General features: G+C 35.5%; 1 protein-coding gene across 1 annotated transcript in view; it reads right to left on the bottom strand.

Annotated features, from left to right (window-relative positions):
• Window positions 1–2,094: 2,094 nt before the first annotated feature.
• SLC16A7 (solute carrier family 16 member 7) overlaps window positions 2,095–15,705 on the bottom strand; it is a 159,474-nt gene continuing 145,863 nt past the window's right edge. The window contains exons 5-7 of the mRNA XM_030866436.3: window positions 14,014–14,157; window positions 9,470–10,288; window positions 2,095–2,991 (exon numbers count right to left, since the gene is read on the bottom strand). Coding sequence (XP_030722296.1) covers window positions 2,717–2,991; window positions 9,470–10,288; window positions 14,014–14,157 — 1,238 coding nt within the window. The 3' untranslated portion in view covers window positions 2,095–2,716. The remainder of the gene's footprint in view (window positions 2,992–9,469; window positions 10,289–14,013; window positions 14,158–15,705) is intronic.

Consider the following 15,705-nt stretch of genomic DNA (forward strand, 5'->3'; position numbering starts at 1 on the left):
GTTTCTGACTTTGCTTCACGGTGTCTTGATCATCTAAAACCTGTCATTCCCTTGGGGAAGAAATACTTTCTGACTAATCATTAATTGTTGCAGAAAGCCAACTATATTTTCTCCTTCGTTTAGGCAACTTTATAATAATAAATGTTCTAGGTTGATATTTTCTTCTCAATCTCTGAAAGATTCTGTTCAAGCAACAAATATTCTAACAAGTTCAAGAGATTTGGGAGAGTAAACAACTTGAAACATTTATTTTACCCTGAAACAATTCTGAAAACTGTATGTGAGTTTATATCACTGTTTCAAGTGTGTTGTGATTTAACTTTCAACATTTATGTATAGGAATTAAGAGGCATACATATTTGTAACTTTGTGCAGTGCTACTGTCAGGCATGACTATACATCATGTCATGTGCTTTGAATGTGCAATTTCACTTCCCTTTCTTTTTTTAACAATTTAATATAATCAGTGTTAGGAATGAAAAGTTAAAGAAGATGATCAAAGAGCAATAGAACAAATACAAATTGGTTTTGACTTGACAAGAACCTCATCAGCAAGTAAATAAACCTCCTTCCATGGAGAAAGCCACTGGAATGCACCCACCAGCAGGTGATAAAAAGGACTATGCCTTAGCCCTAAAACCCCATGATCATTACTTGTCCCAGAGGTCTATTATCTATATTAATTTAAATGTGTATCTTCAGAGAATTCAAGGCACTTTTTGGGAAACATTTAAGATTGGAAAGCTACTGAACAATTTATGATGTCACACTTTTTATGACAAGTCACAGTTGAATACAAACGCTAATAATATGAAAATAGCTCATTCAAGACTCAAGATTGGGTGAAACTAAATTAAGAACAAATATATATTGTCACATTTTCCCTGATTTATTTACCTATGGTATTGGCACATATTGTTTTAGTTAATATTTTAAAAATACAAATATCTTTATGTAAAAAAGTGAATGTTAATTGAAATATGGAATTTTATATAGCTTGCTAAACATGAGCCACATGCTTAAACAGTGCCTAAAGTTTACAAATCAAATCCCTAGTGTTAACTATCACAAATGCTTGGAATCCAAGCGCAATCCTAAAGGAAATAAGAATAGCACCTGCCTCTATTGCAATAATAATAGTAAGAAGAACGGCAGATTCCTTTTGACATCTTAAGAATGACATTACTTCAATAATCAAGAACTAAATTCTTTTTATTAATCATGACCTTAATTTAAACTTCAGATTTATAAAGGTGAATATTTATAACTTTATAGCTAACGTATAAATTCTTTCTTGTTTAAAAGTACTTACTCAAAATGGTATTTATAGTTCTGAATGCACAGATCTATCATATGCCTCTGTATTCAAGAGTGATTCAGTCCCAAATGTTTTCATATAGTTATGAAAATGAGAAACTGCTAAATTAACCTGGGTTGGCATGTTGCAGGCTTCTTTCTCTCAAGTTATAAACTAAATCTACACTTTCCAAGTATATATCAAATCATACACAACCTCCAGTTCTAGAAGCCATTTTTAAGTCTCCTGGTTTAGTTATGCTCGCAGGCAGCAGGAAAGCTTATCGGTAGAGGGTGGAATTTTCAAGTGCTACCTTTCCTATAATATGAGATATTTTCAGTGGCTAAGTAAAAAGCCTGTTTGGATTTCTGTTTTTTGCTTTTGCTTGTCATGGAGGAGAGGGTAATGAGAGAGCTTGGAGGGCTCACTATAAGCACCTCCCACTCTTAGCTTTACTCAGATGGATTACTGATAACAGTAACCCTCTGATCACCACTGTATGTTGGGAAAAATTAAAATTTTGCCTATGTGTAAGCCTGTCAACCAGGATTCCGGTTGATTCCACTTCGATGTCTCAGTATAACAGTGAGTCTGAATTGAGTTTGGTTAAAAGAAGTCCCTGATTACTTTCTGGATTACTAACTAAAATCCTTTTAAAATCAATAGACAGCTCATTGCTAGGAGTCATTTAGGCTTTTAATTTGATTTACATATTAGTAAATTCTGAAAATTATTTGAGGGTTCTATTCACTAGCACCAGGTACTTGTGGTCCTCCTCAAAGAAATCACGTGCATGCATGAATCAAATCAGACAATGCTCAGAAATAATAGTTTAAAATGGAGTTTTTTCAAATTTATTTCATATATGCATATGCTTTTTTTTTGCAGCAGTTAGTTGTATTTTCAAATTAAGGCCACCCTCATTTTCACCCATGTTCTTATCTTTAAAATCCACACTGTAAAGTAGTGTGTGAGTGTCAGTGTGTGTATGTTCGGGTAAAATTCATTTCCTTCAATTCCATTTCACCCTTTAATATCAAATAAAAAATGAAATGTGGAGAGGATAGTCTTAACAGGATTAAACATACTCCTTCTAACTACTTAATCCAGTGGTTTGGGATTCAGATCTCTATAACCAAGATGGAAGTCACTGGAAGACTTTAAAATCATTTTAACCACCGCAGCCAGAGTCATGTATGGACATAAGCCCATTGCATGAATTCTTTATATGCATAATCTCAAATTTTAACTGCCCAAATAAATTTTACAAAACAAACTTTTTAAAATTTTGCCATTAAGGAAAATCTCTTTTCCATACTTACTTATGACTCCTCATTTCAACTAAAAACCTTCTAATATGTTGGAAAAAAAATACTCGTAAGAAAGTCATAAACACTGAAATGAGAGATGTGATTCTTGTTAGATATTAGTTTCTCTTTCTGAGGGATTAACCCCTGATCCTTTTGCCGTTTGACTTTTGACACTAACATCAGGACTTTTAGATGGCTTCAAGGATTCAGATTCTTGGGACTCAGGTGTATGTGTTTTCTTCGTTGTCTCTTTCAGCTTTTCCTTTGCGAGCAGTCTATAGTTGATAGCATTGCCAATGAGCAGCCACACGCTGGCTAGGACTACAATAGCTCCACAGGCCACATACATGTATTTATATTGTCCAGTTTCATCCACCAGTTTACCTAAGAGACAAAGAATGTCTTTTAAGACAGCATAATAAATCAGCCATAAAATGTTAACATTTGCAAATAAATTCTTCTCCACACTGCATATCTATTTCTTATTTAAGTTAATACTAAATGAGAGTTTAATAAAGAAAAAAATATTCTAGATTATGACTTCCACATATGCATAGTAAAGGCATTTACAGGCACATTCTGCATTATATTACTAGTATATTAAGTTTATTGAAAATTACTACCCTCAATAAAAGTGTACAACCAAGATAAGCTAGGTATGTATGTGTTTGTGTATATATCCATAGATACATAAATGTGTGAGATACATTTTTAAACCTACATGTGTAGAAATACATATGTATTTACAAATGTAAACATATATATGAATAGATTTATAGCATACATATTGAGATTGCTTCAACCTTTCCACATTTACTATCTTTTCGATAAAGAGGAAAAATTACATTCTTTAGGACAAATTCAGAGGCTTTTATAAGGTTCCTAGTGGGGGTAATATTTACTAAATGCTTTCTCTATGCCTAGCACTAGGCTAAATGCTTTATTTGTAATTTTGCATTTAATCCTTACAAGATCACTACGCAGTAATTTGACCATGGTTACGCAGCCAGTGAGTGAGTGGCAGGATCTGGGCTCTAACCAGTGTGTCTGCATCTTGTATTCTTAACTACTCTGTAAAATGGCTTCACCAAACCTCTTGGTTAAGTGTCATGTCACTTTTTAGGCTAATCACAGTTTTCCACTTTGTCTGAATCTAAATTATTAAGGCCAAACTAATCAGGAAGAAAGTTTTTGTTCCATTTGATTTTTTTTTTTAACATCTTTATTGGGGTATAATTGCTTTACAATGGTGTGTTAGTTTCTGCTTTATAACAAAGTGAATCAGTTATACATATACATATGTTCCCATATCTCTTCCCTCTTGCCTCTCCCTCCCTCCCACCCTCCCTATCCCACCCCTCCAGGCTGTCACAAAGCACCAAGCCAATATCCCTGTGCCATGCGGCTGCTTCCAACTAGCTATCTACCTTACTACGTTTGTTAGTGTGTATATGTCCATGACTCTCTCTCGCCCTGTCACAGCTCACCCTTCCCCCTCCCCATAACCTCAAGTCCGTTCTCTAGGAGGTCTGCGTCTTTATTCCTGCCTTACCCCTAGGTTCTTCAGGACATTTTTTTTTTCTTAAATTCCATATCCATTTGATATTGAGAACATTGAAAACCAAGCCTGCTGCCATATAATTGCAAAGCTTACTGACTTTTAAACACGCTTCAGTTTATACTGTTTGTACTTAGTTTTGCCTCTTGCTTATGCAGGCATCTAATTCTTAACAATAATTCTGGCAAAATTTAGTATACACAAATCCATATTATTTATCATATGCATATTCCAGGTGATTCTGAAATACACCTATTTGTTTAGTCAGAATTTCCATCATTCTGGCTTCCCAGGTGAATTCTATCAAACATTTAGAGAAGAGCTAGCACCCATCCTCCTCAAACTCTTCCAAAAAATTGCAGAGGAAGAAACACTCCCAAACTCATTCTATGAGGCCATCACCCTGATACCAAAACCAGACAGAGATACTACAAAAACAGAAAATTACAGACCAATATCACTGATGAATATAGACGCAAAAATCCTCAACAAAATACTAGCAAACAGGATCCAACAGCACATTAAAAGGATCATACACTATGATCAAGTGGGATTTATCCCAGGGATGCAAGGATTCTTCAATATATTCAAATCAATCAATGTGATACACCATATTAACAAATTGAAGAATAAAAACCATATGATCATCTCAAGAGATGCAGAAAAAGCTTTTGACAAAACTCAACACCCATTTATGATAAAAACTCTCCAGAAAGTGGGCATAGAGGGAACCTACCTCAACATAATAAAGGCCATATACGACAAACCCACAGCAGACATCATTCTCAATGGTGAAAAACTGAAAGCATTTCCACTAAGATCAGGAAAAAGACAAGGATGTCCACTCTTACCACTACTATTCAACGTAGTTTTGGAAGTCCTAGCCACGGTAATCAGAGAAAAAAAAGAAATAAAAGGAATACAAATTGGAAAAGAAGAAGTAAAACTGTCACTGTTTGCAGATGACATGATACTATACATAGAGAATCCTAAAGATGCCACCAGAAAACTACTAGAGCTAATCAATGAATCTGGTAAAGTTGCAGGATACAAAATTAATGCACAGAAATCTCTTGCATTCCTATACACTAATGATGAAAAACCTGAAAGAGAAATTAAGGAAACACTCCCATTTACCACTGCAACAAAAAGAATAAAATACCTAGGAATAAACCTACCTAGGGAGACAAAAGACCTGTATGCAGAAAACTATAAAACACTGATGAAAGAAATTAAAGATGATACAAACAGATGGAGAGATATACCATGTTCTTGGATCGGAATAATCAATATTGTGAAAATGACTATACTACCCAAAGCAATCTACAGATTCAATGCAATCCTTATCAAATTACCAATGGCATTTTTTAGGGAAGTAGAACAAAAAATCTTAAAATTTGTATGGAGACACAAAATACCCTGAATAGCCAAAGCAGTCTTGAGGGAAAAAAACGGGGCTTGAGGAATCAGACTTCCTGACTTCAGACTATACTACAAAGCCACAGTAATCAAGACAACATGGTACTGGCACTAAAACAGAAACATAGATCAATGGAACAAGATAGAAAGCCCAGAGATAAACCCATGCACCTATGGTCAACTAATCTATGACAAAGGAGGCAAGGATATACAATGGAGAAAAGACAGTCTCTTCAATAAGTGGTGCTGGGAAAACTGGACAGCTACATTTAAAAGAATGAAATTAGAACACTCCCTAACACCATAAACAAAAATAAACTCAAAATGGATTAGAGACCTAAATGTAAGACTGAACACTATAAAACTCTTAGAGGAAAACATAGGAAGAACACCCTTTGACATAAATCACAGCAAGATCTTTTTTGATCCACCTCCTAGACTAATGGAAATAAAAACAAAAATAAACAAATGGGACCTAATGAAACTTCAAAGCTTTTGCACAGCAAAGGAAACCATAAACAAGACGAAAAGACATCCCTCACAATGGGAGAAAATATTCACAAATGAATCAATGGACGAAGGATTAATCTCCAAAATATACAAACAGCTCATTCAGCTCAATATTAAAAAAACAAACAACGCAGTCCAAAAATGGGCAGAAAACCTAAATAGACATTTCTCCAAAGAAGACATACGATGGCCAAGAAGCACATGAAAAGCTGCTCAGCATCACTAATTGTTAGAGAAATGCAAATCAAAACTACAGTGAGGTATCACCTCACACCAGTTAGAATGGGCATCATCAGAAAATCTACAAACAACAAATGCTGGAGCGGGTGTGGAGAAAAGGGAACCCTCTTCCACTTTTGGTGGGAATGTAAATTGATACAGCCACTATGGAGAACAGTATGGAGGTTCCTTAAAACACTAAAAATAGAATAACCATATGATCCAGCAATCCCACTACTGGGCATATAGCCAGAGAAAACCATAATTCAAAAAGATACATGCACCGCAATGTTCATTGCAGCACTATTTATAATAGCCAGGTCATGGAAGCAACCTAAATGCCCATCGACAGACGAATGGATAAAGAGGATGTGGTAATATATACAATGGAATATTACTCAGCCATAAAAAGGAACAAAATTGGGTCATTTGTTGAGACGTGGATGGATCTAGAGACTGTCATACAGAGTGAAGTAAGTCAGATAGAGAAAAACAAATATCGTATGTTAATGCATGTATGTGGATCCTAGAAAAATGGTACAGATGAACCGGTTTGCAGGGCAGAAGTTGAGACACAGATGTAGAGAACAAACGTATGGACAGGAAGTGGGGAAAGCCGTGGGGGGGTGGGGATGGTGGTGTGATGAATTGGGCGATTGGGTTTAACATGTATACACTGATGTGTATAAAATTGATAACTAATAAGAACCTGCTGTATAAAAAAATAAATAAAATTAAATTAAAAAAATAATAATTTCCATCACTCTGACAAGAATCTAGTTAGTGGCTTGTTATTAAATTTAGCTACTTGTGAAATTATTTACTTCAACAAAGTTTTCTGCTTTAATTAGGTAAATGTTAGAATGGACTTATTGGAGTTAATTTGAGTAAGTACGATATATACATAAAAAACAGAACAAAAATTGTGTAATTTAATTTTCCATTCTAACTTTAGTCAAATATTCCTATTCATACAATGATTATTACATATCTAAATACAAAAACATTAGGTCTTTTGCCCCATCAGAATTATATCATCACTTTGTATTGCCAAATCAACATAGTTTCTAAATGTTTTGGGAATTTTTAGCATCAAGAAAGCAGATATGATTTCCAGAACTAAAGTTTCAGCTCTTTTTGAATGTAGCAGTGGAAGTTCGAGTTGAAAAAAATAAAAATAAAAATCATGCTCTCCCTGCCTTTCACTGTTGTACTAACAAGACTAGTAGCAGCAGCAGCAACTGTGTAAGAAGTAACTGCAACAACAGCGATTCATTAGAAAGTATTTATTGAGTGCCTACTATAAGCCAGATGCCATGCTAGCAGTGACTGAATGCTATAGAGGAAAAGCCAGTGTAAAAGTCAAGGAATATCAGGGATAACAGAAGGCAGAAACAGGATAAAAAAAAGGCTACTCTGTTATGGCTATAGCCTGAAAGCTTCAACAATGAGCCTCAAATCAATTACTGCCACTGATCCCACTGGTGCAATAGTTTGGCAATATTAACAAAATAAGCCCTCAAGGATACTGAAATTGATGTAAATATTATTAAAATAGGTCTCAGCCCAGGTAGAAATGGCCAAATCAGATTCATTCATTTCCATAGCACCCATCCACTATGCCTATTGAGCTGACTTGATATTTTTTCATCCCACCATGGCTGGTGAAATAGATTTTTCTCTGTTGATACTAAGAATTTTATTGGTAATGAATAGACTTCTAAAACCCATTTGGTAAAACTAATTCTGTATGAAAAGATAGGCATATATTGGCCAAAATGAATAAGACCTACTGGCTTCATTCACTTTGAAAATTGTTTTGGTGCCCTGGCATATCTATAATGAGAGATATACCATCCAAAGCATCTGTACTAGATACCAGAGGACAGTCCTGGTGGACAGAAAAAGTCAACAACTATACCACTCATTCCTGACCAAATGAAAAAGCAAAAGGTACATGTCAATGGTGCCTTAAGATTAACAATTTAAGCATGAATTTTCCCACTTTCAAAATGATTCCTTGATGTCATGTAGGAAGACTTTAAACACTGATTTTAAATACACGAAAAAAATTTATGTTTAGCCCAGCAATTACTGTGACCATTAGGGGGCAGGCCAAGAGGTCTAAGTAAATACCTACATTTAGCATTAACTAAAGCAATGCTATACAGTGATTACTGAAAAAGACTGGACAACAAAAAGTATTTAATATTTATAACATTTAAGTCTAACACTAAACAAAGTCTTAACTTCAAAAATGAACTTATACATATGTCTTTACTCAGTATCCTTACTACATAATTTAGCATAGAGATTTTTTATAGGCATCACTGACGGTATTTTAGATCTTAAAATCTAAAGGTAATTGTTATAAATATGGAATATAAGTATCTGATCAAGAAAATGACTTTGAATGAACTTCCCTTCATTCTTGCATTCCTATTCATATATTCCAATTAGTGATATTATAAAAGTATTCCTTCCTTAAGCATGTAACAAATTCTATATTAATATAACCAATAAGAAAACAGGGGCTTCTCTGGTGGCACAGTGGTTGAGAGTCCACCTGCTGATGCAGGGGACAGGGGGTCGTGCCCCGGTCTGGGAAGATCCCACATGCCGCGGAGCGGCTGGGCCCGTGAGCCATGGCCGCTGAGCCTGCGCGTCCGGAGCCTGTGCTCCGCAACGGGAGAGGCCACAACAGTGAGAGACCCGCATACCGCAAAAAACAAACAAACAAACAAACAAAAATCAGATCTTGACCTTTTGAGAGCATTACTTCAAATTTTTGACTCATTTTAATAAAAAAGAGAAATCTGTTTATCAATGATAAAATAAAGTGGAATTTTATTTTTATGATACATTTTTTAAAAACACAAAACAAGTTGATATAGGTAAAAACCTGAAAATTATGCTAATTATCAGTCTAATTTAAATTCTTAAGTTCATAACTCCAGGCTCTGAATGAAATTTTTGTCTAAAATAGACTAATTAGGAAATTTAAAAACACATAGTAAGGGCTAAAATTAACACACCACAGTCTTTTAGGCAATTAGTATCTATTATTACAAACCACATTTTACACTACAAAGAAAGTCTTGGTTAGTGGATATTAATTTTATGCTTTTTGCTTTACTTGATGAGAAATATTCTTACCAGCAAGAGGAGGACCAAGAAGGACGGGGCAACACTCCACAATTGTGACGAGACCCACAGCACTGGAAAATCTTTGAGCGCCAACAAGGTCCATGAGACTTTCAAAGAGGATACTGCTAACGCTCCCAAATCCAAGGCCAAAAAATACAGCATACACCACCAGGCTTGTGTAGTCCTCAGCCAACGGGCACAGGAGATGACACACTCCATTGAACAAAATCGCAAAACTGAAGAAGTACTGGATTCGGGGTCGGATTAATTTGGAGTTTGCAATGAATCCTACAGTAGGTCTGGCGAACATATCAACAAAAGCCATAACAGACAGCAAGAAAGCTGCAGAATATTCATCAATTCCTTTGTCTTTAGCATATGGAGCCAAGAATATAATGGGGGCAAAGAACCCCAGAAACATAATGACATTTCCAGATAAGTATATCAGAAATCCCCTGTGCTTAAAAAGAGAGAAATCTAAATACTTATCAATTTTTGCACATATTGATTTCTTCCTATGTCTTTTCTTCATGCCTGGATCAGTCACTTTTTCACCAGCCTTTTGTTTAGACTTCTTAGTAGTTAGTTTGGGTCCAACAGGTCTCATAAGGGACCCAGCCACACAGGAGTTCAACAGTAAACCTCCCAAAATCAAGAAGCTTCCTTTCCAGCCATAAGTATTAAAGAGGTACTGATTGAAAGGGGCCAGTGTACTTAGGAAAACAGGACTTCCTGCCATTGCGAGGCCACTCGCCATAGGCCGTTTCTTATAGAAGTACTTGCCAAGGATTGTTAAGGCGGGTTGCAGGTTGAAGGCTAGACCTAAACCTAAAAAAAACAAAAGGAAAAAAAACACAAACACATTATGCCACTCAAAAGAAATTACTCCTCAAAATGTACATTCAAGTGAAAATGGCAGAACTAAAAATGCAACAGCACGTAGTAATTTTTAATAATTATGTATTATCAATAGGATGGCACGTAAACAAAAAGGTTCTCATAACTGGACACCTGAGAGGCATGACAGGTTCATATTCCTTTCTTTTTAAAACACAAAAATAAAACCAAGAACTTCTACTTCTGTTGCAATAATCATAGAATAGGTTGAAACCGGGACAGAATTCATTCGTTCTTAGTTACAATCACTTAATTCCACAAACAAATTAACCTCTCTCTATATTTATATACACATATAGAGAATAAATATCTTCCTTGTGGGCAAGAGTGCATTTAAAATGTGAATACTTTCTTTCAGAGTGGAATAGAGTGAACAGACTAAAAAAGTTGTCATTTATAAATAATCTTAGGTCTCCCAGAGATATTTCTTTCAAAGCTATGCAAATAATAAAAAAGAGTAATCAATTCATGCCATCGATTTCATGCTCTTTATCCCTCACATTCCACATTTCATGACTACAGAGGTACATGCGTATTAACTAAAAAATAAGTAACTTTTGTTTTGCTTGAAACATATTCTCATTTCAGGGATTAAAGCTGATTGTTTATATGAGTCAAAAGTTTCTACTGTTTCTAGGGACACCTTGACAGTGTTGAGTATTGCCTTTGAGAAATGAATTACTTCTTATAGCTCTCCAAGGTACTATTTGGCAACAGAAACAAATGTTTGTTTAAAAAGTAAATACAATTGATTTATACAAACTGTTGATACCTCTCTTTCCCCTTTAGCCTGGGCATTATTCTGCATTATTTTAGGATCTATAGAAGTAGGAATTCTTCTGCATTTACCAGTTTATGTAAATTGAGACAGTATTGCAAATTGGTTAAGTATTAAGATTCTGGAACACTGAGTTCTGAGTACAAATACTTACTGCACACCTCTAATACAAATTAATACAAATAGTTGTATTAAGTATTTGTAATAGGGTTTCTAAAAACTGACAAGAAGGAACCAAGAACATGCTTTGGAGAGTGACAGGCCAGTGTGCTCTCTGATTCTACCTCAGCCATACTTGTGATGTATGCAGAATGAGTGTAATTAGATCCAACATTTAAATAATAAAACTATGGGCAGCAGCTTGTAAGTGGAAGAACACAAATTAAAACCCAGGAATTGAGTTTCCAAGTTCAAATTTCTTTACCTTAAGCCATCCTCCCTGCCTGTGCCCCCATTCTGTCACCGGGAATTTTGCTTTCAGATGTTAATGCCAGTTCTCCTTAGGAGATTGTGGTCATCTATTTCCTGTCTGGCATATGGTAAAAGGAACAGGAGATTTGAAATCAAAAGATCTAAATCTGGGCATCCCTGGTGGTGCAGTGGTTGAGAGTCCACCTGCCGATGCAGGGGACACGGGTTCGTGTCCCGGTCTGGGAAGATCCCACATGCCGCGGAGCGGCTGGGCCCGTGAGCTATGGCCGCTGAGCCTGCGCGTCCGGAGCCTGTGCTCCGCAACGGGAGAGGCCACAACAGTGAGAGGCCCGCCTACTGCAAAAAAAAAAAGATCTAAATCTGCCTCGACTACTTACCTACGTGTACTACTGGGTAAATACTTAGTCTTGAGTTCCAATTCCGTCAATAACAAAAAAGGATTTTGCTAAAATCGAGTAAGGTTTAGAACTTTAAGATGTTATATAATGATGATGTGATTATTATTATATGCTAATATTTATTTAAAAGTGACAAAATGCTGGGTACTCTCTGTAAAGTACCATATATTCATTTTTTACATTAATCATGACAACAACTCCCAAAGGAAAGAGGTATTATTTTCCCATTTTAAAGACAGGGAGACTGAGGCATAAGGGGGTTTATTTATCCATGATCACACGGCTCATGTGTGCGGAGTCAGGTTTAAAAGCTAGACCTGTCTGATTTCAGATACCAATAAGTTTTGGCTGATAATGACTTAAGATAAATCCCTTATAGGTATATTTAATGGCTGACTAGAAGCACCAAAGCCGTTAAGGCCCAAAGGAAGGGAACTGAAGCTAGAATAACATAAAATGCTATTGTTATTTGTGACACAGTAACATCAAAACCATCTTTTCCCTAATACATCTACTTGTGGGCCCAGCCTGAATTCTATGGCCAAGTGACATATGGCTGACCCTTGAACAGTGGGGGGTTTGGGAGGGCCCACTCTCTGCATAGCTAAAAATCTATGTATCATTTATAGCCATCTCTCCTCAGGATTCAACCAAACATGGATCCATGGATCGTGTAGTACCGTGGACCCCTGCAGTTCAAACCCATGTTGTTCAAGGTCACCTGTATGTAGTATTTCTGCACAAAGGAAAGGGCATTCACTCCACCATGACAGTTCTTAGATATAAGAAGATTCTCATTTAAAATGTCAAAGGAGGGACTTCCCTGGTGATCCAGTGGTTAAGAATCCGCCTTCCAATGCAGGGGATGCGGGTTTGATCCCTGGTCGGGGAACTAAGATCCCACATGCCACAGGGCAACTAAGCCCGCAGGCCACAACCACTGAGCCCGTGTGCTGTAGAGCCCGCATGACACAACTAGAGAGAAGCCCACGCGCCATAATGAAGAGCTCGTGCACCACAATGAAAGATCCGGCGTACCGCAACTAAGATCTGACACAGCCAAATAAATAAATAAATATTTTAAAAAATGTCAAAGGTGTTTTACCATATCAAAAAAGAAGAGAGTTGTCCATAGGTTGTAAAGAGAAAGATTTTAACATCACTATTACTGTAGGCTTTAATACATCTAATTTTTTAATCAAATAATACATTAATGCAAGGTTAGACTGATCTAAAGTCATAAAAAGAGAAATACATTTACCTTTTTATCTGTGGGCAAAAGGAAATGATTCAATTTCTTTATATGTTGAAGTCTAATTTTTCTTAAAATTTTGAGTGTAGATTTGTGTAATGCAATTTACTGCTGAGGCTAATAAAGATAGTATTTTCCAAATGTACATATGCAGGTCAGCTAGCGTCTACCGACATGCATGAGAAGCAACTATAATCAAGTGACGGGATGTCATTTTAAAATATTTGTCTTTAGTGGCAAATGTGCCTTTCAGAGCTTTTAAACAGAATCCTTTAGTAAGAAAAAGAAGGGATATCCATGCAGAGCTCTACCACTAATCAAAATACAGGCAACAACAATTCTATTGTTAAAGCTAATCAGTGAATCCAGGAAATATCTTTTTGGCACCATTTTTAACCTAGTATGAGTGATAAGTCAGACACTAATAGTAATAAGTAATGAAAATATTTTCTTTAATGAAGCTATTTATATGCCAGGAAGTCTGTGTCCACAAGTCTGGCTGAATATTAAATGTTGAAACTGTAAAAACAAACCAAAGAGGTTTTCTTTTTGACATTTACATCATAACACATAACATGTCTGATAACTTGCTGTTTCCATTGCTTGAAATTTGATTGGCCAGCCTATAGCCAGTATTTTGATGTACCAGAGGACATTACTTTAAGATAGCGTCTGATATAAAAAAGAAATTCAAAGGAAACAATAAGAATGTTCTATTGCTCGTGCTTCTGACAGAGCTTTGTAAACAACAGGGACTGTTAAGAAGAAAATAAGATGAAAACAAAACTTGACTTACCACAAATGAATCCCATGGTGATGTAAAGCTCTATTACGCTGGTACTAAAAGAGGCTGTGACCATTCCCAAACAGCATAACAAACCTCCTACCATCACCACTGGCCGGCTACCGTATTTATTCACCAAAACACTACTTATGGGACCTGAGGTAGAGAGGACATTAAGAAATATTCAGTTGCTGGGTTATTATTTATTAATTTATTTATTATTCGTAACATTTGTTAATTTTGAAATTTGAGAAAGCACATTTTAATGATTAAAGAAAAATATTAGGTCACATGGAATATCATGAAAACTTTTTAATACTTTCCAATCAATTTGACTGGTTATCTTTACCCATATATATACAAGCACATAAAATAATAAATTAGAATTGTTTAACACAGAGTTTGTTAGGACCATAATTATTCAACTTTTGATGGAAAAGTTTTTCAACAGGACATAGCTAAACTGCCTAAATATCCTAATAAATGCAGGTAAATTTACCTAACAAAAATCTAGGGATTATATAAATGACTTGTCTGTTAGAATTTTATTTTCTAGAATAATGTATGTTTGTACACACACATATGTCCTTAATTGCAGCTGAATTTTTTTTATTATACTCCACTGTGACTTTTCTTTAATACTATATTTTTTTTATTCTAAGTCACCAACTGTTTACATACCTCATTATATTAGAAATGAGGATGTCTTACACTGATGGTCTCTTAACAATTCCTGTCCATCGGGGGGCAGTCATAGGTAGTATGTTGCTACCATGGCTTAGGTATGCTTGAATTTGGTTGTTATTTCTGTGGCTTGGTTAGATAATGGAAATTCCTCATATTTCAGTCAGACCATTTAAGGACCATTTGAAAAAGGAAATGAATATGAATCCTGATTGTTGTTTGAAAAAGCTTCTGTTGATACATTCCGGTAAGGTCAAGAAAGTACCACCATCGAAATTTACAGAACGGGTGCAGCAGTTTAGATAGAACTGCCAGAGAAAATGGCGGCTCTCTCTATTAAGACAAGCTGCCTCACCAGCAAAGGGAAAAATCTTAATGTGGGAAACATGAACATCGAGCGCTCTGACTCAAAACGTACTGTAGAAGAGCTAGATACTAAACAGGATGAAGTTTTAGGAATGCCTTATGCAATGTATTTAACATACATTTTCTGATATATTTGTATGTGTGTGTGTGCACATATAAATATTCAGAAGTGATTAAAATGATTAAAATAATCTATGTCTAAAAAAGCTCTTTTAGTAATTATAAAATAAAAATCTAAATATTAAGAAAGAGTTGGTGTGTCTTATTTTAACGTGCAGCATTTTTTTCTTTAGTGGTACTTCATAAAATAGTGGTGCAACTTAACAATCGAGGCTATCTTAGATTCTTTGAAAGTCCGTATACCACTTTATAAGACCTGTCCGAGTGTGAATTATTTGCTTTGACATTTCCTTCTTAACTTAAAATTATATTTCATCTGAAACTAGGGGCACTGCTTTGAGGAAAAAAATTACATTAGGTCAGAATTCTCAGTCCAGTTTTTAGCCTAGAAAAAATTAACTAATTTTTAGTTAATATTAAAACTTAAAAATTTGCATTTCATTTGAGAGCTTCTACATGGATGGTATTTAAAACACATTGAGATTCAGTTGTCAATACAACCTTATTCTTTCACACAACTATACTTAATATTTT

The sequence above is a fragment of the Globicephala melas genome, chromosome 10 (assembly GCF_963455315.2).
Source record: "Globicephala melas chromosome 10, mGloMel1.2, whole genome shotgun sequence".
NCBI classification, from domain to species: Eukaryota; Metazoa; Chordata; class Mammalia; order Artiodactyla; family Delphinidae; genus Globicephala; species Globicephala melas.